The sequence below is a fragment of the Lytechinus variegatus genome, chromosome 16, assembly GCF_018143015.1.
Source record: "Lytechinus variegatus isolate NC3 chromosome 16, Lvar_3.0, whole genome shotgun sequence".
NCBI classification, from domain to species: domain Eukaryota; kingdom Metazoa; phylum Echinodermata; class Echinoidea; order Temnopleuroida; family Toxopneustidae; genus Lytechinus; species Lytechinus variegatus.
In genome coordinates, this window is record NC_054755.1 from 4817869 (window position 1) to 4842101 (window position 24233).

The following is a 24233-nucleotide window of genomic DNA, read 5'->3' on the forward strand; positions in this document are numbered from 1 at the left end:
TATTCCTTCTTTTTCTCTTTCTTTTTCTCGTTTTTTTCTATCTTTTTTTATTTTTTCTGTTCTTTATTCCTTCATTTTATCCTTTTTAATATTTTTGTTTAGTCCTTCTTCGTTTCCGTTTTTTCCCTTTAAGTTTCTTTCTTTCCTTTTCTTTCTTAACTTTTACCTTCATTTTTTATTGCTCAATTTATCATTGATAATCGTTCTCTTTCTCCTTTTTATTTCATTTATTCATTTTTTTTCTTTCTTTTAATTTTTGATTTTCTCTAAGTTCTTTTTGCTTGCTTTCTTTCGTTTACGCTTTCTTTATTTTCTGCTTTGTTCCGTTCATCTTTTTTTTCTTAATTTCTGCTTCATTGTGATCATTGTTTGTCTCCTTTCTTACCTACTTACTTTCTTTCTTTCTGTTTTATTCTTTATTCGTACCTGCTTTATTTACTTTTTCCTTTCCTTTCTTTCTTTATTTGTGCACATGTCTCGAAAAAATAATCAGTCATACGACAATTTACAATATTATACTAATATTATTCTATGATAATACGAATTTTGTATATTGTTTGGTGAAATAACCCGGGGGGGGGGGGGCACTTCCATTCACGAGTGAATACCATGCGCGACGATGGGGTCTCGAAAAGCACCCTAAACACGTAATTTCCATATTCTGAAAATGCACCCCTTAACAAGTATTGGCGTGTGAAACCCTACCCTTAACAAGTATTGGAAACAAAACGATACTCTTGGCAAATATTCCCTGAAATGAACCCCTAAACATGCTAAACAAGTACAGGAATGATTTATTGTAACGGGTCCTTCGGTCGTCGGCTTTACCTTATTTGGTTTAGTACGACCCCACCTTCTACACCTCGCGCAAATCGGACTCTAAACAAGAAGTTTCGGGGCAAAAAGGACATCCTTTATAAAACATTTTAATTTTGTTTTATCATCCCCGCAAATTCGACCCTAAACACGTAATTTTCCTAGCGAAATAGATACCCTTTTTTCATTATTTTTGTGTTTTTGACACCCTTATCACGTTACGTACGTAACGTGACCTATCGTGAAAAAGACATCCTTTTTACGTGTTTGTTGGTCGCGCATGGTATCCACTCGCCAATGTAAGTGGCCCCCCGGGTGAAATAAGTGCAATTGATATTCCATTTTGATTTACTAATTTATTGTGTACAGAAGTCTGATAACTCAATGATTTTTGTTATTTTATACTCATGATGTTTTCTTTTGTCTTCTCTACAATGTAAAAGGTTTTCCGCTCTTCTGTTTCTGGTTATTAAACGCTACACACCACATTATCAGACTGAATAAAAGAACTTAATTGTTGGCATTGCAAGAACTGCATTACTCGTGAATTTTGTTTCGAATTCCTAATATATATATTACAGTGGACAGTATGTTGCCCAACATATCAAGTGTGTATGCTTGCTATTTCCAGGTAAATAGTTTTCTTTTAAACACCCACACAACCACACACAAAAAAAAAAAACATGAATACGTAAACAGTTAACATACAAAAATGAGACTAGTATAAGACTAAACTTTTGCATTATCATGTTTTAATAGAAAGTTTAAAATATCGCCAATTGTTAAAAAAAATTACTAGGAAAATTATACGACCTTGCCCAGCAAAAACTTTGGTGTTAACCGGTGTACATAGAGGACCACACCAGTTATTTTACACCGGTGTTGAAATGACAGTGTTAGTTTAACACCTCCAGGTGTTATACAACACCATGATTTGCACTCTTTGTTGTTATGTTCAATATCTAGGGTGTAATTTTAACACCCCAAGATGTGGTCCTCTATTCACATCAAATGCTGTCAGTCTTAACACCACAGTTTTTACAGTGTGTCTGCCCGGTGTGAATTACAAAAGAGGATACAAATAATGATATTGGTAACTGGAATGGGAGAATCGATTTTGAAGACTATTTGATTTTAATCAGTTTGGATTAGAGCAGTTATAGAAAACTTGGATTAGTCAAACCTTTACGAAAATTAATCTCAAAGGTTATAAGAGTGAGCTTACGATTTAAGACGATTAACGACTGTAGACTGGATTACCAGGGAAGTAAATGGTCGTCACTAACAAGTCCCTGGGATGACGGTAACACAATGTGTTTCACTAGAAATCACAAAGATGGTGTGCGGAAGCATGCGCAAGGATAATGATTACATGGTTCTACAAACTACCATCGTAAATTGTTTAAGTCCCCTATTAACCAGGTCAGGCGACCCTGGGCTGTTTTGTTGTTTAATTTTGGTTGATGCTTCTACATTGACATACGTACGAATAATATCCTTTTGACATTGTATATTAGGTGATCTGTAGCTTATTTGTAAAATATTGGACAATTTCTACGGTTTGGGCTAAAAAAAAAACAATACTGGCATAAGGAATCTAAATAGAAGCCATAATATGTTTTTTTGGTCGTATCTTTTGCGAGAGGGATCTTCCCTTTTTCCAAAGTCGATCGCCATGTAACAATCCCTCGTTCTACTCTTCCATGATTAAACTGTCTTCATTCCTAGTTTGACATGACGATATAAAGAGAATTTGTAAACGCTATTTAACAGGAAAGGGTTATAAAAATCTCATTCTTGTAACAAGCCGCCACCAGTTCACCAGATGAGTACGTCCGTTGTCATGGTTATATCGTCGTTAGGTCTACTTCTGCTTGAGTTTTGACAGGAGATTGACAAGAGCTTCGACGACATCTTTCTCCCTTAGGTCAGCGCTCTTTTTCTCATCAGCCTCCTTTAGCTGCATTTCCAGATCGGCCATCTGAAAAAAAAGAAGAAAAAACAAGAGAAACACGGCTATGGTAAATTAATTTGACGGTGTTTACGAAAAGTTTAAGACCAAACAGATTTATAACGTGACCTATCAGAAACTGATGATAATAAGGGCATATGAGAGTAATTCATCCGCTCGCAAAGCATGCCGGACAGGCGTAAGTAAAGATCACATGACTTTATTCATTAAAAATAGACAAAATGTTTGTATATCAACATATAAATGATAGAAATAATGTCATGTTAATACTCTTTCATAATCAAGGCCTTTGGGGAGGCTAGACTGCATTTTTGTATTTCATAATTATTATCCACAACGCAGTGACCGAAATTATGGTTAGTCTTTTTTTTAGGCCATTCAAATTTTGTTTGAGTTGGACAAGTACACGATTAATATACAGTTTTGATGTACTCTTCTTTGTGACTAATGTCAGTGAATAAAAAAAGCAAAATCTATCGTGGGATGATTTTTGATGACTTTTTTGATGAACAATGATTTAACACGTGAGCAATTGGGGGGTAAGGGGGGGGGGGTCTGTAATACTCATGTGAGCCCATAAGTAATATGGAATTGACTAAAAATTAAGACGCTCCCAGTACTCAAATGTTCCGACATGATCAGACTGTAAAGTTCATGGAGTTTGAAATTAATTCTTTGCAGTCGGTACACATTTCAACCTAATTTGATGGATAGCAGTGTTTATAGCTTCATGTCTTGCTAGTTGTCAAGGCACTCGCTAGTAAATAGTATTGGGGTGACATGATAACTTTATATGACGAGCTTGAAAGACATTTTTTGCCCCCCCCCCCCGACGAGCTTGAAGACCTTTATTGCCCCCCCCCTGACGAGCTTGAAGACCTGTTTTTTTTGCTTGTCAATTTTTTTTCTGATACGAAATGCTTTATTTGTGATTACGGGAAAGTACGATACGACGGAGAATAAGTATATTTTTAAAAGAAAGTAAACATGAATAATATCATAATATTTATGATGGCGAAAATAGAAAAAAAATGACTGGTTGCCAAATAAAAAGAGGAAGGGCCTCCTTGCTCGCGCCTTGCTTGCTTATCAGACCAGCATACTGCGCATGTTCGTAACTTCAGGAAGTTCTCCCGAAGGGTATTATGATAATACGTATCGGGGCGATGTGAATGCGGGAATTTTAATGGGTATTTTTAGCCTGAAAAAGTTCTCGTAATTAAACAGGGATTCTTTAATTCAATTCAATTCAATTCTTGAGATAGAGGTGGTTATTGGGAGCTGTTATTGGACAGTCACGTCACTCACATGAACATATCTGTCCCCTAACCGAACGATATAGTATGTCATTGGTAAGGTAATGGGAGCGTTTCATGAAGGACTTGTCGGACGTTTTATCCCACAAGTCCCATTTTATCCGACAGTTACTATAGTAACAGTGCCTCTCAGAATCAAGGAAAGATGTCAGATCTGACAACTTGTCAGACAAAATTGTTGATAAAACGGTCCCCTGGGGTCCCGTCTTACAAAGAGTTACGCTTGATCTGATCATCTGAAACAATACGAAAATCCAACATTGTCGTGTTTTTTTTTCTCCTGGAAATTTGCACAATGCCCTTTGAAATGAAAAAAGGTATACTGAATCGTAAAGAAAATATTGAATGTATGAATATGCATCATTATCACGAAAATATTTTGAACAAACGTCTATTTCAGATGTTGAGGTCGCTGGCTTTCCATAGTTTTGACTGATCAATCGTAACTATGGAAAGCCAGCAAAGTCAACATATGAAATATATGTTTGTTAAAAAAATTACAGATATGAATCCATATCCATATTAAAATTCATTGATTTTTTAACAATTTGGGGTGTTCTCCTTTGATTATAAAGGACATTTTGCAATTTTCCTGTAGAAAAAATTATGACACTGATGGATTTCCACAGAGTTACGATTGATCGGATCAGTCGTAACTCTGTACAACGGGACCCTGGAGTCTCTGTCGTTGTGACTGTTAATTGGTCCTTACCTTTCCTTGCTGTTTCATGTCTTCCTTCTTGTACAGTATCTGGCTTAGACTGGCGCCTGATAGAATATAGACAAATGGCGGAGAGAGAGAGAGAGAGAGAGAAAGAGGGGGGGGGGGGGGGGGGAGAGGGGGAGGGGGGGGGGAGATGAATGTAGCAGTGAAAGGTTGAAGAAAGAAAAAAAATACAATTGAGAGATGGGAAGAAAGGAAGAAAAAACGAGAGAGAGAGAGAAGGGGGGGGGGGAGAAAGCTAAAGTTAGTTTAATGTTTTGTGTATTATTATTATTTACAACAAATGTTGGTGGATTAGTTTATGAAATTGCTAAGAAAAGTAGCAAAGAGAATTTTCTTTTTCAAATGATTTACACATTCGTTTCTGTTTATAACATCCACTACACATGCATGGCCGGACGCTGCAACTGTTTCGGGGAGGGGGGGGGGGGACTCCAGACGCTTAAAAATCCTCGAAGAAACTCGAAAATGAAGTGAATGTTACAGCTGTGGCTGTTTTTTCCCCCATGTACGATATTATATGATCATCAGTAAATACAATTTTTTGAATTGAATTCCATCGAATTAAAAGCACGTGCCGTCTTGATATTAAAACTTTAAACCGGATATTTATGCAATGTTTTCATGTATATTTACAGAAATTGATTGATGATTATGATTAATAAATACAAGCACAAAGCGCGAACCGAAATTTGTTAAATAGAGTACCGAAGCATGACGTCACGATGTCATGACAACTAACCGGCTGGTTCTAAACTGAGTCGCAGCTGCACGATCGTCTATACACGTTTGTATTTGCATAATTGGTGATGTGTTTTGTCAATGATTGTTACCTTCATTCTTAAAGTCATAATATTAGGCGCCCCTTATAAAGTTGTTCGTAAGATAACACCGGCTTTAAGAAAGACTGGTGATTCTTTCTTGTGGTATATTGTATCATAAATTGGCGATGGTTTAGCGCGTAAGAAGGAATCACCAGTCGTTCTTAAAGTCGTTCCCATCTTACGAACAGCTCATGAAATGGCCTTCATTGTCATTCGATTAGAACCATACAGGCCGCCATGACACACTGACGTAATCGCTTTGGGACTTTATCATATCCATACTGAAATGAAAAAAAGTCGTTTTAAGGACTGTGAAATAAAATGCTAGCGCATATTGAGTTCAAAACTAATCTTTTTATCTCTCCCTTTTTAATATTATTTCTCTTTTATTCCCCTTTTCATTATAATTATCATCTTCCCTTTACCCTATTTAATTAGTTCTCTTGTCAACCTTTCTGTCCGCTATTCCTTTCATATTCTTCTTTGCCTCTTTCCCCTACAATTTCCATTTTCTCCTTTCTCCCTTATCTATCATTCTTTCTATCTTCCTTTTATTTGCCTCCCCATTTCCTGCTTTTTCTCTTTCTGTTATCCATTCTTTTTTATTCTCCCTCCTTTTCCTTGTTTACCTTGTCTTTCTCTCACTTTTCTCCATACCTTTCCCTCTCTTCCCTTCTCCTTCTTTTGAGGGAGGAGGATGCTCCCTCGGGCCCCATTGATCCGCATCGAGGTGGGGGAAATCACCTACCTGTTGCGGGGGTGCACATGACCTCGACATCATGGTCATGATCGCACTTAGAGTTAGATCCATCGGCAATAGATGACGGGCAGTCCAGGAGAGAGGACTCGTCGCCCGTGCAGGCAACGTCGGTGAGCACAACGGATCCAGAACCAGGTCCAAAAAAGTCATAGTCAGGAAGGTAGTAGAATGCATCATCGGGAAAGCCGAGTTGGTTGCAGACGACGTTGGCATCCTCTTGAGTCCATCCACTGTTACAGACGGTCCCCCATTCACCATTCCTGTAAACTTCAACTGTACCCCATCCTTTGCTCTCATCACTATTGCTTCCACCAAGTCGAACCACTGAATGAGATATATTATAAGAATAAGTTATGATGTTGGTTTGATACATATCCTGAGAAAAAACCCCTCCCGAATCTATAGAAACGATTAGTCCAAAGGAGTGATGATTTACATGGAGTTTAGCAAGTCTGCCAGGCAGGGTAACGTATGACGTTCGCAAATCGTTCGCCACCCGAGGAACGATTATCTGATAAAACACCACGCAAAGCACCATTACTGCCAACTTGCGATGTCATCATTTGCGTGTCAATTAATTTTGCGAGATAACTATCTCTTTTCGAATCACTTTAGGGAGAGGTTATTTAGAGCAACCTAAAATGATCATTCCTTCTATAGTAATTCGGAGAGGGAGACGTGTTCTTACGCGGTCAATTTCAAGGACATTTTCTTTTAGGGAAAGTTACATCATTATCTTTACCATTGAGGCAATGGATGAAATAAGACAAAATATTGGGTAACATAATTATATTAGCCATAATTTATTTTTTTTGATGCCACATCTCCGTATTCGGTCATTGTCCCCAGTGTGTCCAATTCCCCATAAAATGACTAAAATTGATGATACTCTTACATACTAAGAAAATAAAAGACAATTCTCACCTGGACCTTCATAAGCTGTGACAAATAGAAAAAAATGGAAAGTGGGGAAATTATAAGTCAGTATTGAAGTATGTACAGTATTTGTAACATTCTGAAAGAAGCTTCTGGATTTAATTTTTATTTAAATACTTACAGTCAGGACTAATATAAATGGACGAAATTCGTCTTCTCATTAAAACACGTTTTTTTTCAAAGTCAATGTAAAGTACAACAATAACGCTCGTTATCGTTCGTAATCATTATTCCTTGTAATTAAGTGTGAGTGCCTAATCTTGCTTCTGTTTGTTTCTGATAAATAACACCATCTTTTAAAACATGTTAACTTTTTTATTGATATTTTATTTGAATCGGTTTATAGACTTGATTCAAAGTTCTCAAATTTTTGGGGAAACTGAATAATTCATATTCTATTTCATTGAAGTTTAATATTCAAGGAATCACTTATGAACTGATGATAAATGATTTCATTTGATATATCATGTCCATATTACCATCAAACGATACGAACTGGTAATCAGTTTTTGGCCTCCTACGGAAACATATTGGAATAAATCCAAACCTGCACCAAAAATGGGTATACGATTATGAAGATGTATAAAGTAAAAAGTTGTGTCGCAAGTATTACCTCCAAGACATAGAACCTCAGCGTCTTGATCGTGGGTGCAGGTAGGGTCTACATTTACAGTCGAACTGGATGGGCAGTCCGTGATTGAATCCTCGTCTCCTGTACACGCGACATCGGAGAACAAAATGTTCCCAGATCCAGCTCCAAAGAACTTAATATCAGAAAAGTGGTAAAAGGCTGGTCCAGAGAAGCCAAGCTGTCTGCAAGCCACATTAGCGTCCTCTTGTGTCCATCCTGCTCCACAGATTGTACCCCATTCACCTTTGCTCATTATCTCAACAACGCCCCACCCTAGGGTATCATTCTTCTTGGAAGAACCTCCAAGACGAATACCTGAAAGAGAATTGCGACGATTTGATGATAACTATTTTACTACCACTACCACTACTACCACTACTACCATTACCACTGCTACTACTTGGACTACTAGTACTATACATCTACTACTACTACTACTACTACTACTACTACTACTACTACTACTACTACTACTACTACTACTACTACTACTACTACTACTACTACTACTACTACTACTACTACTACTACTACTACTACTGCTACTACTACTATTACTACTACTAGTACTACTACTACTACTACTTCTACTACTACTACTATACTACTATTACTACTACTACTACTACTACTACTACTACTACTACTACTACTACTACTACTGCTGCTGCTACTACTACTACTACTACTACTACTACTACTACTACTACTACTACTACTACTACTACCACTACCACTTTTACTACTAATACTACAACTTATACAACTACTTATACTACTACTACTACTACTACTACTCTTTTTTACTACTACTACTACTACTACTACTACTACTACTACTACTACTACTACTACTACTACTACTACTACTACTACTACTACTACTACTACTACTACTACTACTACATGTACTATGACTAGTGCTAATCCTGCTACTACTTATCCTGCACGGCCGTTTCAGAAAAAAACACGATAATTATGTAATCATATTTATATTGTTGTCATCTGTATCGTTTTCAGATAGAAATCGTCCATTACCCATCTCCAACCCCTATGGGGGCTGCCACTCTCGTATATATAGCGGAATTCTTTGAAGAGGTTGTGCCTACAATGTTGTTCAATACGGAGGTGACGAAAAGGCAAGGATTAATTGTTCCAATCTCGATCTCCATTCGCTACGAAACTTGCACTTTGCACTCAAAAGAATTTTAGTTATTACTTTCCTTTGATTTTCTGACTATTTCTGATCTAATTATAGTAATCTTGACTTAATGTCGAATAGTTAAAAGACAATAAACTCACCTGGCCCAACAGGACCTGTGAAATATGAACGGGAGAAAAGGGGGAAAGAGAGATATCATTATCCGTGTTAATAGTGATTGTTACTAGTTATGTCGTCGATATTGAAGGAAGGAGACACGGCAGAAGGAAGGAGAATAAAATCGAAGCTTAAAGGACAAGTCCACCCCAACAAAAACTTGATTTGAATAAAAAGAGAAAAATTCAACAAGAATAACACTGAAAAATTTCATCAAATTGGAAGTAAGATAAGAAAGTTATAGTATTTTAAAGTTTCGCTTCATTTCACAAAACAGTTATCTGCACATCTTGGTCGGTATGCAAATGAGGAACTGATGACATCACTCACTCACTATTTCTTTTGTATTTCATTATGTGAAATATGAAATATTTTTATTTTCTCGTCATTGTCATGTGAAATGAAGTTTCATTCATCCCTGAACACATGGAATTCCATTATTTTAACACTTTGTGCTTCAGGTAAGGAGGTCATAATCGTCAAATTCGTAAAAATTGAAATATTGTATAATTCAAACAATAAAATACAAAATAAATAGTGAGTGAGTGACATCATCGACTCTCTCATTTGGATGTAACTGGCTCGTTCATAATTATAACTATTTTGTTAAAAATAAGTGAAACTTTGAAATGTCATAACTTTCTTATTTTACATCCGATTTTGATGAAATTTTCAGCATTGTGCTTGTCTGATTTTTCTCTATTGATTCAAATCAACATTTATCTGAGCTGGACTTGGCCTTTAACTCTTTGACGTCACAAATAGAAACATATCCCGGGATGCTCATAGTTTTTTTTTTCAAAATTTTTGAAAAGTCAAGAGATATTTCTCAAACAATGTGTTGTATTCAGCATTCTTATAATTTGAATACAAATTTTTTTCATGCAACATTTTTGTAGATTAATATGTTATATGAAAATGGCAACTTTTCATTAAAAAAAAATCGAAATAAGATTTTCATAAAAAAATCATAGCATTTAATAATATTGATTAATGGTAAAAAGAAAAGTTTTGTTATTTACCAAAGTCCTTGACGGATTTTTTCCGAACCTTCATTTATGCTCCGCTATACAGTATAATTATTCAGCTTTAATTACATCTATTATATCAAATTTGAATTTACAGTCGATTTCCACTCATACCCTTCACCGAATCTATTGCCCTTTTCATAAACCCATCCTCCAATTAGCCGCCTAAGAGAAATGCGGATAATTAAAAAAAAATTGCGTTCACAAACTCCGAAAATAATCCGCATTATTTTACGAGCGCCCGTCCTGAAAAAGGCGGATAATCGTCATGGCAACTGCACACGCCCCCTCCGATGGGGTTGCGTTGGAAAAGGGCGACCTTGTGACCGCACCATGGCAATTATCCGCATTACTTTTGAAATGCGTTCATAAAGTCAAAATCTGGTCCCGATGCTGCTATTATGCGGATAATTGCAGCATCAAAGTAATACGGATAACTCTGGTCCTCCTCCGATTTTACGACCAAATTATCCTGCTATTGGCGTTTCTTTTTTGTCACAAATGGTTTTTCATACCAGGAATGCAGTAGACTCCGGCATCCTCACTATGTTGACAATCATTTATTCCCCAACCGTTGTTGGCGCACTTAAAGATGGAAGTTTCCGTGCCAGTGCACCTCACATTATCCAGGTTAGTCGGTCCAGTTCCTGGTCCAAAGTCAGCTGCTTGTACCGTATAATCAAGTGCACCAGAGAACCCAAGCTGCCTGCAGACAACTTCAGCATCTTCCTGACCCCAATAATCGTCGCAGACTGTCCCCCATTGCCCGGCATACACCTCAACGCGACCTTGATTGGATGTACTCCCTGTTCCAGCAAGTCGAATTTCTGCAATAAATGAGAGACGACAATTGATCAGGGAATTGTTCTGTTATTAACCCCCACCCCCACCAAAAAAGGGGGGAAAAACGCCAGGTAACATCATTCCGGATGTCACGTAATATATATAAAATGGTAAAATACAATGAGAGTCCACAAGGAAATGAAGTATATATATATATATATTGTGTAAAGAAATGGATGAAGAGAACAATGGTAGGCGTAGGCGTAGCTTAAATCAAGGTTCCCCAGAGCTATCTACCCTTTGGAAAAATTGGTGATGCCATTGATGTCATTGTTCAAAACCCAACTTCACCCGACAAAAGAAATTATAATTGGTATGGTGTCGAAAATCTGTCTATCTGACGGTCGATTGGATCAGGGTCGGCCTAGCCACTAACCTGTCTCTGTGGTCTAGTGGTTAAGGCACCGGCGTTCGAAGCTGGGGGCCCGGGTTCGATTCCCGGCAGAGACATTCTTTCGGCATTCCCAATTTTTCCAAAGGGGAGATAGCTCTGGGGAACCTTGATTTAAGCTACGCCTACCATTGTTCTCTTCATCCATTTCTATACACACTATCAAAAATAAAAGAGTTGCCAAAGCTGTTGTACATGTATAGCTTCACACACATACACACACATATATATATATACACATACATATATACATATATATACACATACACACACACACACACACACACACACACACACACATATATATATATATATATATATATATATATATATATATATATATATATATATATATACGTGTTTTTACTTCATTTTTCCAGTGTGTGTGAAGAAGTTGTGTGTTTTGTAGTAATTGGGTTGAGCAAAGTTTTTTGAAAGTGATTTATACGTCTCTTTTTTTTTTCTTATTCTCTCTTTCCCTCTCCTCACACTTTTATCTTCTCCTTTTATTCTTAATGTGCGGTTTTCTTGTTTGTTTTGTTAAATAGTCTGCTTCGGAATATGGAATAAAACAATCAGAAAAGGGTTAGGTAAATGCCGTCGAAATAAAATCGTAGATTTTAAAAGGAGCCTATAACGGTGAAATAAAAGGTCACTTTGGTAATCCAGAATAATATTAAGTTTAAAATACTTGTGAGAGGAGCCTATTGCCATAAATTGCAGACATTTTGAGAAACTAGTAGACTAATCCTGCTTCATTTTTGGTCAAAACAGTGCATGGTGTATCTAAAAAAAAAGATCTGGTCAGGAGGGGCTAACGTTCTCGAAAACATACAAAAAAGGTCACCGCCATTTCCAGAAAAATATTTTGGTAGGGGCACATTCAGCCCGTTCATACCCCCTTTTGAAAGCCACAAAAAATATTAGAAAATGTTGTGCATTCCCAAGTGTAATTCTTGTGTTTTTTTAATCGTCAAATTTGAAATTTGTCGTGACATAAATCACCATCATTCGGAGTGAACACCCCCTTTTTTTTTGGGGGGGGGGCTTGTATTTTTTTAGGGAAAATTCTGGATCCCACCCTGGGCACCCCCATCTGCACTCTGATCCTCCGGTGGGCAATACAATCTGTATCCGATTTCATAAAAAAACTTGCTCTGATATCCAGTGGCGGCAAAACGTATTTTCGTTTGCGGGAACAAAGTAAAAAAAAAGGGGCACTTAAAAAAGGGCATTTTGGTGAAAACGGTTATTTTCACGATGAGATTATCATCTGCACTACGAGTGATGATTTCATCTAGTACAAATTTAAACTAGAAAATCAGCACTCGTAGTGCAGTCACTATACAAGCACCGTAAGTGCTAAATTAACACTTCATTTTTACAGTGTGTGTGAAGAAGTTGTGTGTTTTGTAGTAATTGAGTTGAGCAAAGTTTTTTGAAAGTGATTTCTGATTGATTTCTATATTTAGGTTTTATTTTTATCGCGAGCGAATGGTTTGGAAGTTTTCAAATCTGAAGTTGTAAAAATCGCTTTTAGGTAAATTATGGATCTAATTCTTGTTAAATGTACATCCTTGCGAGATCCTGCGAGCCCATATCACGAGTTCAAACTTTTGAAAATTTTATGTCATTAGACATGAAAAGTAAACATTCCGAGCAGTTTTTGTAATCATGACAAAGGATGTGAATGTATCTAAATTTGCTAGCATTGTGTCTGGGGTTCAGTCTTCTGCAGCATGCTCTCGGTTTCCGCCAGTTGCCAGTCGAGCTCCTGACCTGGAACCAGGCAAATGTTTCTCAGCATTTAAACCAGTTTTCCTGAATCAAGTGAAGAAACTCGTTGAGTCACTCAAGCCTAAGTCATGCAGCTTGGATCCGTTGCCAACGTGGCTAGTAAAAATATGTCTCGACGACCTATCATTACGTCAACAATTAATTTTCTCTCTCATGTCTGGCGAAGTCCCTGAAGCAGGGACTCTCCTGAAGAAGTCATCACTCGACAGTAACGACTTCAAGAATTACAGACCAATCGACAACCTCCCATTCCTTGGCAAGGTTCTAGAGAGGATTGTGTCCATGCAGCTTAGATCTCACCTGGAGTCCAATGACCCTTTTCCAGCAAACCAGTCGGCCTACCGGCACCTTCATTTGACTGAAACAGCCTTGTTAAAGGTAGCAAATGATCTCTTGTTAGCAGCAGACAGTGGACTGGAAGCATATCCGGTACTATAAGACTTCTCGTCTGCATTTGACTGCCTGGACCACAAAACACTCTTCAAGCGACTTGAAACCACTTACGGCATAAATGAATCTGCGCTTGAGTGGATTAAGTCTTATCTGTGTGATCGTCTCCAGAAGGTAACAGTAAGGGGTTCTCTCTCTGATGGGGTGTCCCACAAGGGTCGGTTGTGGGCCCTTTGCTTTTCACCCTCTACACTGCACCTCTACGCGATGCGATTGCTTCCCATCATGGCATACATCACGTTATTTATGCTGATGACACCCAGCTGTATCTTGTTATGAGAGCAGATGACGACGACAGAAATGGTGCCATATAGACTCACAGAGTGTTTACGTGATATCAAGTCTTGGTCCGTAATCAACAACTTGAAGCTCAATGAAGCAAAGACTGGAATGCTGCATATATCATCCCGGTTCAGGCAGCAGCGTGATGATCTCTTTCCCATTGATCTATCTGGAACGTGCGTTCAGAATTCGGATTTTGTCTGTGATCTCGGTGTGATCTTAGACAATCAACTTTCTCTTTCACAACACATCCACAACAAGTGCAGGACTGCTTCTTGGGGTATAGCTAGGATTGGCCGAATACGCAAGTACCTCAACATTACATCTACTGAAAAGCTCATCCATGCATTTTTTTTCTTCCCATCTGGATTACCGTAATAGCCTCCTAGCCGGTCTTCCCAATCCAACATTGCTCCCCTCCAACGGATCCAGAATACAGCATCCAGATTGGTTACCCGGACTAAAAAACATGAACACATCACCCCAATCATGAATTCTCTACATTGGTTTCCAGTTCAGCAACGCATTGTCTACAAAATTATCCATCTAGTCTACAAGTTTATCCATAATCAAGCTCCCTCTTATCTACATATTCTCGTCTCCCTCCGATCCTCATCAGTTTCATCCGCATCCAGACGTCTCCGCTCCCACACCACTGCACATCTTCAACAGCTGCCTGGACCAAGAACTACAATCAACTACAGTGAAAGATCCTTCTCAGTTATTGCCCCGAAGCTCTGGAACAATCTCCCCATTAATGTACGTGAGGCATCGTAGTTAGAACTGCCTCTTTTAATAAGTTTCACTTGCTTTTTTTTTCGCTTCTTTTATGTTCTCTATGAAATAATCCCCCTAAAGTTAATTTGCATTTTATATTGTGTTCAGATTTTTTTAAGTCGGATTGTAAGCTTAGTTATTAGGATTATTTAAATTTACATACATGATTATCGACCCGTTATATTTAAGTTGTGTATTCACCGATTATCTCTTTATTTGTACGTATAATTAATGTTTCGTAATGGTGTTATCACTTTCAATTCCTTTGTTGATCTTTATCTGAGATATCTTGTATTTCCCCCATTCTTTCTTATCGCTTTGAAACTTATAAAACGCTCTATAAATTGTGTATATTATTATTATAACTAAAGAATTAACGCGAGTGCGAAGCGCGAGCTAAAATTTCGAATGCACTAACCAGAAAAAGAACCTTTAAAATACTGCATTTACTGACTCATGAATAAGATACGGGCTACAAATCTCTCCAATCGAATAATGCGAGCGCGAAGCGCGAGCTGAAAATTTGTGATATTCTAATCAGAAAACTGGATATTCTAGGCATTTTATTTAACCAAAAACAGAATGACTACCTTAATAAACAATAATTGGTGCGAGTGCAAAACACGAGCCAAAAATGTGAGATATTCCAACCTGAAAACTGGACATTCAAAGCATTTTTGAACAGAACATGGACAGAACGAATGCCTTATACTAAACAATATTCGATACGAGCGCGAAGTGCGAGCCAAACATTTTGTGATTATCTAACCTAGAATGTATTGTGTTTCACTTAAAAAAGTCTTATTTCATTCTGAAAAAAGGGCATTTTCCATTTTCGAAAAAAGGACATTTTTATTCCTACGGGGATTTTTTTTAATTTTTTTTTGTGGGGGATCTTGCCCCCCTGACCTCTGTTCCGCCACCCCTAATGATATCAACTCTTGCTGGAATATCACAATTCTTCCGAAGAGCCCCCCCCCCAAAAAAAAAAAATGAATTTTCACTATTGTCAAGGTAGTTGTGGTTCCAGCAAGACTTGCTATCATAGCAACTTTTTTTAATGAAATGGCCGGCCCCAGATCAATAAATGTCACCGGTAATAAAGTATATTTCTTACCATAAGTGCATATGACTCCTACATCCTCCGAATGTTGGCAATTGTGTGTACCAACGGCTCTGTGACTACAGTCAGCAATAGAGGATTCATCGCCCGTGCAGCTAACATCGTCCAAAAGGATCCTTCCGGATCCGGCTCCAAATATCCGAGCAGTCGGCAAGTAACCGCCTAGAGCTCCACTTGAGTAGCCGAGCTGCCTGCAGACTACATCAGCATTTTCCTGATCCCAACTATCGTCACACACAGTACCCCATACCCCCTCGTAGTACACCTCCACGCGACCTTGACCGGGGATACTCCCTGCTCCAGCTAGACGCAAATCTGAATGATAATAAGTGATACAATGAAATTCATTCACGTTATGATGATATGATCAACATCTAACCTGATACGTAATAATCTTGAATACAATTGTTGAACAGGAATATTAATGTCTGTTGTTATTGTTATGTCAAAATGTACGAAACAAAATGTAATTGTTGAAAAAGGAAATAAACGAATAAATGAAATGAAATCGTTATAACAATAATTGCATCGATAAAGTTAACAATGATACGTAGTTATCAATATAATTTATGGGTGAGTGAAGAAGCGGAAGACCATTATAGAGATGGTTACTATCTCTATGGGGTAGACATAGTGAATAAAGTGAATCTGAGGGGAAGGGGGCGGGGCATGCCCCCGTTCAAAAACTTATCTTGAATGAATTTCGTCGTCCTGAAATGTACAATGTCAAAATATATGGAGTAAAAGATCAAAAACGGAAATCAAAAAAGAACTTGTCGGGTTATTCTAGCTGATCTATTTCTTAGTATTTTATTTCCCACCTCAATTCCTCAAAGCATGGACCTACAAATCGGCTGGACATTGTTAGAAGCAGTAGTCTAACCGGCAAAAGCGGTCGAGTTAGCAACTATATGATATTGGTAACGCTGTATTACTGTTGTTAGCAGGCATTTGATAATTTTGAATGAAGTTTGCATGCCATTACTAGTTGACATGTCTTGTAAACCTGTGACAGTTCTAGGTGATCAAGAAACACATGTTTTGCTAATATACAAGTCGTGATGACTTTTCCCAGGTTTTTATTACAATGGCGAATCTTGCTTAACTCTTAAATTTGATGGGGCTTAGGCAAAGTGGGGGGTGGGTTGGATCAAGGGATCTCGCTAATCTTAACCCATTTGCTACCCACATTCCTACGACAGTATATTATTCAATGAATGTAAAGGGTTATTTCAATTTCGGTGTTGATATTGGTGTTGACAGCGTGAAAAGGCCGCTGAACCGAGCTCCAACAACACCGATCGAGCTGGTTCAGAGGAAACGATACCGAGGAACGATCCTGCGAACCAGTCCGCTCAATTTCTCCATGGACCTCTGAAAAGATGGACGATTAACGCGAGCATTTCTTTGATCCAATGATAGTCACCGTAACCTGGTTATGCGCTTCTATTCGAGAATATACAGGTGTTGTTACACTGTAAAACTGTGGTGTTGAAACTGACGCCAATTGGTGTTAATAGAGGACCACACCCTGAGGTGTTAAAATTACACCCTAGAGATTGAACATAATACCAAAGAGTGTAAATGTAGCAACCAACGGTGTTGTAATAACACCTATAGGTGTAAAATTAACACCACCAATTTAACACCGGTGTAAAATAACTGGTATGGTCCTCTATGTACACCGGTTAACACCACAGTTTATGCTGTGTACAATTGCAATTACCATGGTATCTGATCACTCAAAGACTGAACAGTTTCCCGGTCTTGAATTTTGTTGGCTGATAATCTGTTTCAGCATGTGCCTTTCAGTCAACATGCTTCATATATGGAACAGCAAACTTGAGAAGCAGACGATTTTTATGATATAAAATACGATATTATTCGATCCGCTAACTACCGCTTACACATACATGTAAGGACCTCAATAACATTGAGAGATGTACACCAATGTATGTGCCACGTATATCTGGAATATTATGGAGAAACTTGGGAAAATTGAATTACATATGGTAAACAATCAATATGCAGACATTTCCCCAAATAACAACACATGGAACTGAAATTACCAAAGGTAAACAATAAATGCACATCGTTTTTCCATCATTTCATTGATTTGTTATCAACTGTGCATATAATTTGTGAAATATAAATGTCTAATCACGAACTGAGGGATAACAGAGTGATTTTTCACCTATTATGAAAGATTAACAAAACTCCATCCTCAGAAGGCATATTAAGATTTTCTTCAGTTACAACTGCTTCAGTCCCGTCTCACGGTGACGATCTTAGGACCAAAGACGACAAGTATGACGAGAATGTTATGCAGATGACAATTACAGTCACCTGTTAGTGAATTCATTATCTAAGCGATGAATGTCCATCTTCATAGGTCTATGGTTTCTCAGTCGGACAGGTTATTGGGATCGCGCCATCACTCGACTTGACGCATATATTGAGTTTACCAGTAGTTTCGGGAACATTAAAAAAAACATCCATAAAAAAATAAAGTTGAAATTAGATGGTTGAATGTTTACTTCCAGTGGATAGTATAATATCAGACATTCCATCACTGACCAGAATAGGATACCTTAGCTGTCCCATTTTTAAATTTATGAGCATTTATGAAGACAGCTCACGGGATCAAACTCATTACCTGGCACAGTTAAGTAGCCCTAATTCTTCCGCCAGCCAAATAATAATTCCAAAGTCATCAATATTCCGTTCTAATTTGAAAAAAAACGAAGTTCATATTTGCCCTCCCTAAAATCAGTGTTTGATGGTCAATCATAATCATACACTTTTGTCAATCAGCAGTATATATTTAAAAAATGGGTTGGGTCGAATGAATATCTTTTCCCTTTCTCTTGTTATTAGGCTCGTGGCGTCTTTGTGGAATATAAAAACTTCCTAAAAATAGTCCAGAATCGAGACAACTGATCATCTCATCTTTACGCGAATACTACTAGACGACGAAAGTGAAATCGGAAGAAATCAAAGTACAATCTCATCGTACAGAAAGCAAATGCTGAAATTACTTCAAGAATCCGAAAGAGTAAATTATTGGCCATAAAATGAAATAAAAAAGCTTCAATGATTTGCACTCATCTTATCTGTAAAAATTGAATTTTACGGGAATGTTTCACCCTGTTAGCCGCATGTTCGCGGGCTTCTAATCACCAACCAACACCGAACTTAAAAGCACGATTTTCCCAATCCCTTGGTGTTGGTGAATGGGGAAATTACACATAGATCGTCAACACCAGCTGTGATGCTCGACTCATCAGCAGACGACATTCAACACCAGCGCTCGAAACGAACTGCAGGAAATACGTCATATTTTCCGAGATCAATCCCAACACCAGCATCATCGATCATTGCAAGTATGGTGTTGTACATGTAGCTGGTGTTGGTGTAATATTGTGTACATTCTCATTTGAATATTCACAGATGTGATTTTATTTTCATTTCTTGGAAAAATTAAATATCTAGATTTCCCTTACTTAATGACTGTTTACTTTAAAGTGTTTAAAGTGAAAACACTGGGTTTTAAATTGTTGGCGATTTAGTTATCATCTCAAGATTTTGCTCTCCTCAGTCGCAAGAAATTTAAACATCTTTAGTTTTTTTTTAGGAAGACTGCTTCGCGGTGTCGCGGAGACTGTAATTGCAATTATACGGGAGACTTTTCAGCAATGTTACCGCGACTGGCGAGAGGTGTCTGATCTCCTGGCTTGGAAACCTATCCGATCAGTCTCAGGGAGTTGGGCCTTGTAATGAACCCAATTATTGTCGCGTAGAGACTTGACAATGCATCCGTTTTTTATTGGATGTCAAATTGACTTACCTGTTACTATGTGTAATCCGTCTGTTACTGTCCTAATCAGGGACCATACCAGCCACCACACCATACACGACCCCCTATAGGCCTACCACTAATCATGGTTAAAATATAGTTACACTTCGTAATTCCGAAGGTTCGTAATTCCGATACACGTAAATTGCCTATACCTCGATGTTCGTTAATCCGAAAACGTAAAAAGGTTCGTTAATCCGAACATTTGTGGCGTTATTCCAAAGGTTCGTTATTCCGAAGGTTCGATAATCCGAAAACGAAATAAGGTTCGATGTTTCGAAGGTTCGTTAATCCAAAAACGAAATAAGGTTCGTTAATCATTTCGTTTTCGGACTAACGAACCTTCGGAATTACGAACCTCACTTCTTTTTCGGACTAACGAACCTTCAGAATTACGAATCTCATTTCGTTTTCGGACTTACGAACCTTCGGAATTACGAACCTTCGGAAACACAAACCTTCGGAATAACGAACCTTCGGAATAACGAAGCTTCGGAAGTACGAATGTAAAAATATGACATCATCGTTTATGAACAATATTGATCAACTTAGAGTTACAAGGAGAATCAGCGCATATCATTTTCTAAATAGCATTAAAGTGCATAATAAAGGCGTTAACCACCAATACCTTACCGTAATTATTATAGCCTCTCGCCAAACCGAGGCAGAGAAGAAGCAAGAATTTAGCGTAGCCCTCCATCACAAGGTGAATCCGTGGTGTTGGAAAGTGAAAGGAAAAATGCTCCTTTTTCTTGACCGAATTCTGTTTTATACTGACAGCTGAACAAAGGCTATTTTGCTTAGTTTTTTTTTCCAGCTGACCAGTGGAATGGAACTGTTTTAAGAATAAGTACACGAGATCCCACAAAAGCAGCTTTAGATATAAGTAAATAAGTCATTCACTGATTCTTTATAAAGCTTAACAAAACACAAGGACATAAAAACATAAAGAAGGACTCTGACAGTATGCCTCAATAAGTAAAGAAGATGTGTTTTTATGTCCGAATCTATTTTCCATGAACTGGCCTTTGAATTGCAAAGCAATCCTCTTCTTTAAGCATGAAAGAATCTCATTTTAAATCTCTTTGGTCAAGATAATGGTGCCAATTGCTATTTAAGAAAATGTATGAATGTCTCAAGAAGGCGTATGGTGGTGGTGGGGGGGGGGGGTATTCATGCGCCCAACGACAGGCTATTCGTAATATATGATATGGATTCTTGGCCCGTATTCTGAAGTCGGTTTTAAGTTAAACTCAGGTTTAAAGTTGTGGTTTAAGTATGGGAAGCCAAAAGTATCATTTTTTTTATTAAGTTGTATGTTTCTTATGTTTATTGTGCTCTTTCTTGATTCATCGACGGTGAAGCCAGTAATCTTTTTATACTTCCTAGACAATTTATGAATCATTAGAGCGCCAAATGAGCTGAAGTATGATATCTCTACTATTAGTGATTTATGTAACAATTGGCTCGCCATACTTAAACCACAGCTTTAAACCTGAGTTTAAGTTAAACCCGACTTCAGAATACAGGCCATTGAAATTACTTGTAGTATTACGAAGAAAATTAATGTAGGTCGATGGGAAATGAGGTCCCCTGAGTGTGTATGCGAGGGTGAGGATGTGGGTGGGTGTGCTCGTGTGCGTTTCATTGAGTTGTTCAATGTGCGCATGGGCAAGACTCGGTACTTTGGTAGAAACGAAAGCTACAGAAAGAGATAAGAGTATATAGAGGCAAATAATACATTTAAGCCCCCCCCCCCGCAGAAGAAAAAAGTTTACAGTTCGGGTATTTTGCACTGAAGCACAGCTTATTATATCCCGCGTCAAATAGGACTTAATACTAATTCTTCATTATTAAAGTGGTCATTTCATTGGATTTGGTCTTGTAAAAAGGAAATTCTATTTGACCAACAGTGCATTACTCAGTGGCGTAAATTCAGTCCGAGTAGTAGGGGGGGGGGGGTAATAACAATATATTGAGCTGAAAATTCAAAACCTTTATGGCACCCCCACATCAAGGGCTGCGTATACTGTGTGTGTGTGTGTTTGAGTTTTGTCAGACGTGCATCAATCAGAAATGATTTTTTACGTCTGGGACCGACCTTCAACGTCACCATCCGAAAGACGTGACCAGGGCTCGAACCTCGAACCTCTGCATCAATTTGTAACTTCCCCACAGCTTGGATTACAGGCGCACGCCACAACGCCCAGTTGTGGGATATAAACGAGGGATATAAAACAATGTACACAATGCTACAATATTTTATGACGGTTGTTTTTTTTTCGATGGCTGATGAAATTATTTTTATTAGTCTCCAATAAAAATTAATATGAATTCTAAAGATAAGGTAGATATTTCTGTCCCAAAATGTTTATTAACGGCATTGATTTGATCAATGTCATCAGTAACTAACTGTACGTTCAACTTGAAGTATATGGCCTATAATTACAGGTTATTTCCCGCTTCGACAAAGATACCAGGATATGACCCTCTCCCCACGCCATTATATTTTCAACAAGGTTTTGATTGGTTTATGATCAAATTTATAACCATATTATTTTAAACTTCATTGGAATCGTATCATTCAGAAATTGACTGATCATAATCAAAAGTATTGCAGCGGGTATAACATTTGCAATAATGCCAATATATGAGGTTTTGTTTTAATAATATAAATTTCATTTCATTAAAACATTTTCTTCTAATTTAACAAATTTCTTTATTTTCGTAAACAAGAATTCATACAAAACCAATTTGTCATAGAGAACATAAAATATAAAAGAATGCGTGAGCTCCTAAATGCATGTGATTGGATATGCCTGTGGCAGTTGAGGCAAACGCGGTTTGAGAATTTTTTTTAACAAGTGCACACCTAGTTACCAATAATGCATATAGCATTTCCATTTATTTGAAAGCAGGATAAAAGAGCATTGTAGATTAAATGCCTTGCTCACGGGCATAGGTGCCGAACTCCGGACTTTCCATGTATAGCCAGGCGCCTTAGACCACTCAGCCACGGCACCTTAGACCACTCGGCCACGGCAATGACAACAATATGTCGATTTCACTATTTTGACAGTATTTGAATTTCAATTCACCCATTCATATATTTTGTTTACGCAGGTTAGCCCTTTCAGTTATAAAAACTGATTTACCAGGGGCTCTGCAACGATAAAAAGAACATATTTACAATGGATAAACAATCATACAATGAAAATAGTATTAGGAAACATATACATGTAAAGTAAAAAAAAGAAAACAAAGAAGAAAAAAAGAAAACATATATATATATATATATTCATCTTAATTATTCATTTGAAATTTAATATGGATCATTAAAGAGTTGTGGCTGAAAAAAACATGCTGGAAAATGGAGAGGTCCGCTGTGCTTGTAAATCGTGAACCCTCAAATAAAATCATTCATTAATGTTAACAGTATCATTAAACATTCTGATGAATAATATTTTTTTCTGTGTTTAAAAGAGGGAGGGGTGATTGTAGAGCCCGTTGTACAGACCACTCCCCCTCTCCGAAAAGTGAGGGGGATATAACCACCCCCATCCCCTAGATTTACGCCCGTGGCATAATCATAATAATGTATAATTCCTACCATGGTCCCATGGAGAAGATTGTCTCGAAAATAATAAAAGAAGATAAATGACATAACGTCTATACATAGTTTTTTGTATAGAATCTGTACTCTTTGAAATCCTCTCCGTGTGATGTAAGCTTGATGTCAGATTACATGCACCGTTGCCTTTATCAGAGAATATACTGGATTGGTTAAATTCATGATCTCACCCAAGAATAGCTGATGTGAAGCGATTTACCTTGTATTCCTTGGAAAGCGGAGCGAAAGTTTTAAATCTTTTAACAAATCTTAATTCTATGAAAGGATTTCTTTAACTTCATGCAGGAACTAAAATACCCCCCTTGCATTTAATAGTGCTGAAAAAAAGAGTGCTAATCTTTACTTAGCAGGGGCCTTGGAAACGATTTTTGTAACAGGGGAGCGCTGGTTTGGAAGAAAAAAATTGACAAGCAAAAAAAAATAATAATAAAAAATCAATGCAAAATTTAGGTGATTTGGTCGGAAAGAATTTGACAAGACCAAAAAGGGGCCGAGTTGGGTTAAATTTCTTATTTTTAGCATACTTTTCCAGGGGTGCTAGCTGCCTGTGGTGAATAACACTGTCGCAGCACACAAGACAAATCTTGGGGCGGGATTTGATGTATTTTTTTTGTATTAGGCCTATGAATAAATAGTTGATTTTGTGAACAGCCGAGTGTTTTGTTAATGATTTTACGAATGATTTTAGTAAATACTATTACCCCCCAAAATGGTCATTGATGTAAAACAGCTTTTTGCTGATCTTTTGTACCTGAATA

The 24233-nt window shown here is 37.6% G+C and overlaps 1 protein-coding gene and 1 non-coding gene across 2 annotated transcripts; one reads left to right on the plus strand and one right to left on the minus strand.

The window, feature by feature from the left end:
• Positions 1-2259: 2259 nt before the first annotated feature.
• Positions 2260-20597, minus strand: LOC121429458 (scavenger receptor cysteine-rich domain-containing group B protein-like). The gene is made up of 9 exons (XM_041626474.1): positions 20478-20597; positions 15983-16303; positions 10841-11152; positions 9282-9296; positions 7962-8294; positions 7337-7351; positions 6401-6736; positions 4817-4872; positions 2260-2797 (listed from the first exon to the last, which is right to left on the minus strand). The coding sequence occupies exons 1-9, from the start codon at positions 20542-20544 to the stop codon at positions 2681-2683; spliced, it is 1572 nt and encodes a 523-aa protein (XP_041482408.1). The 5' UTR covers positions 20545-20597; the 3' UTR covers positions 2260-2680.
• TRNAR-UCG lies at positions 11547-11618 on the plus strand. Its single transcript has one exon. It is a non-coding gene; the product is annotated as a tRNA-Arg (tRNA).
• Positions 20598-24233: the final 3636 nt, after the last annotated feature.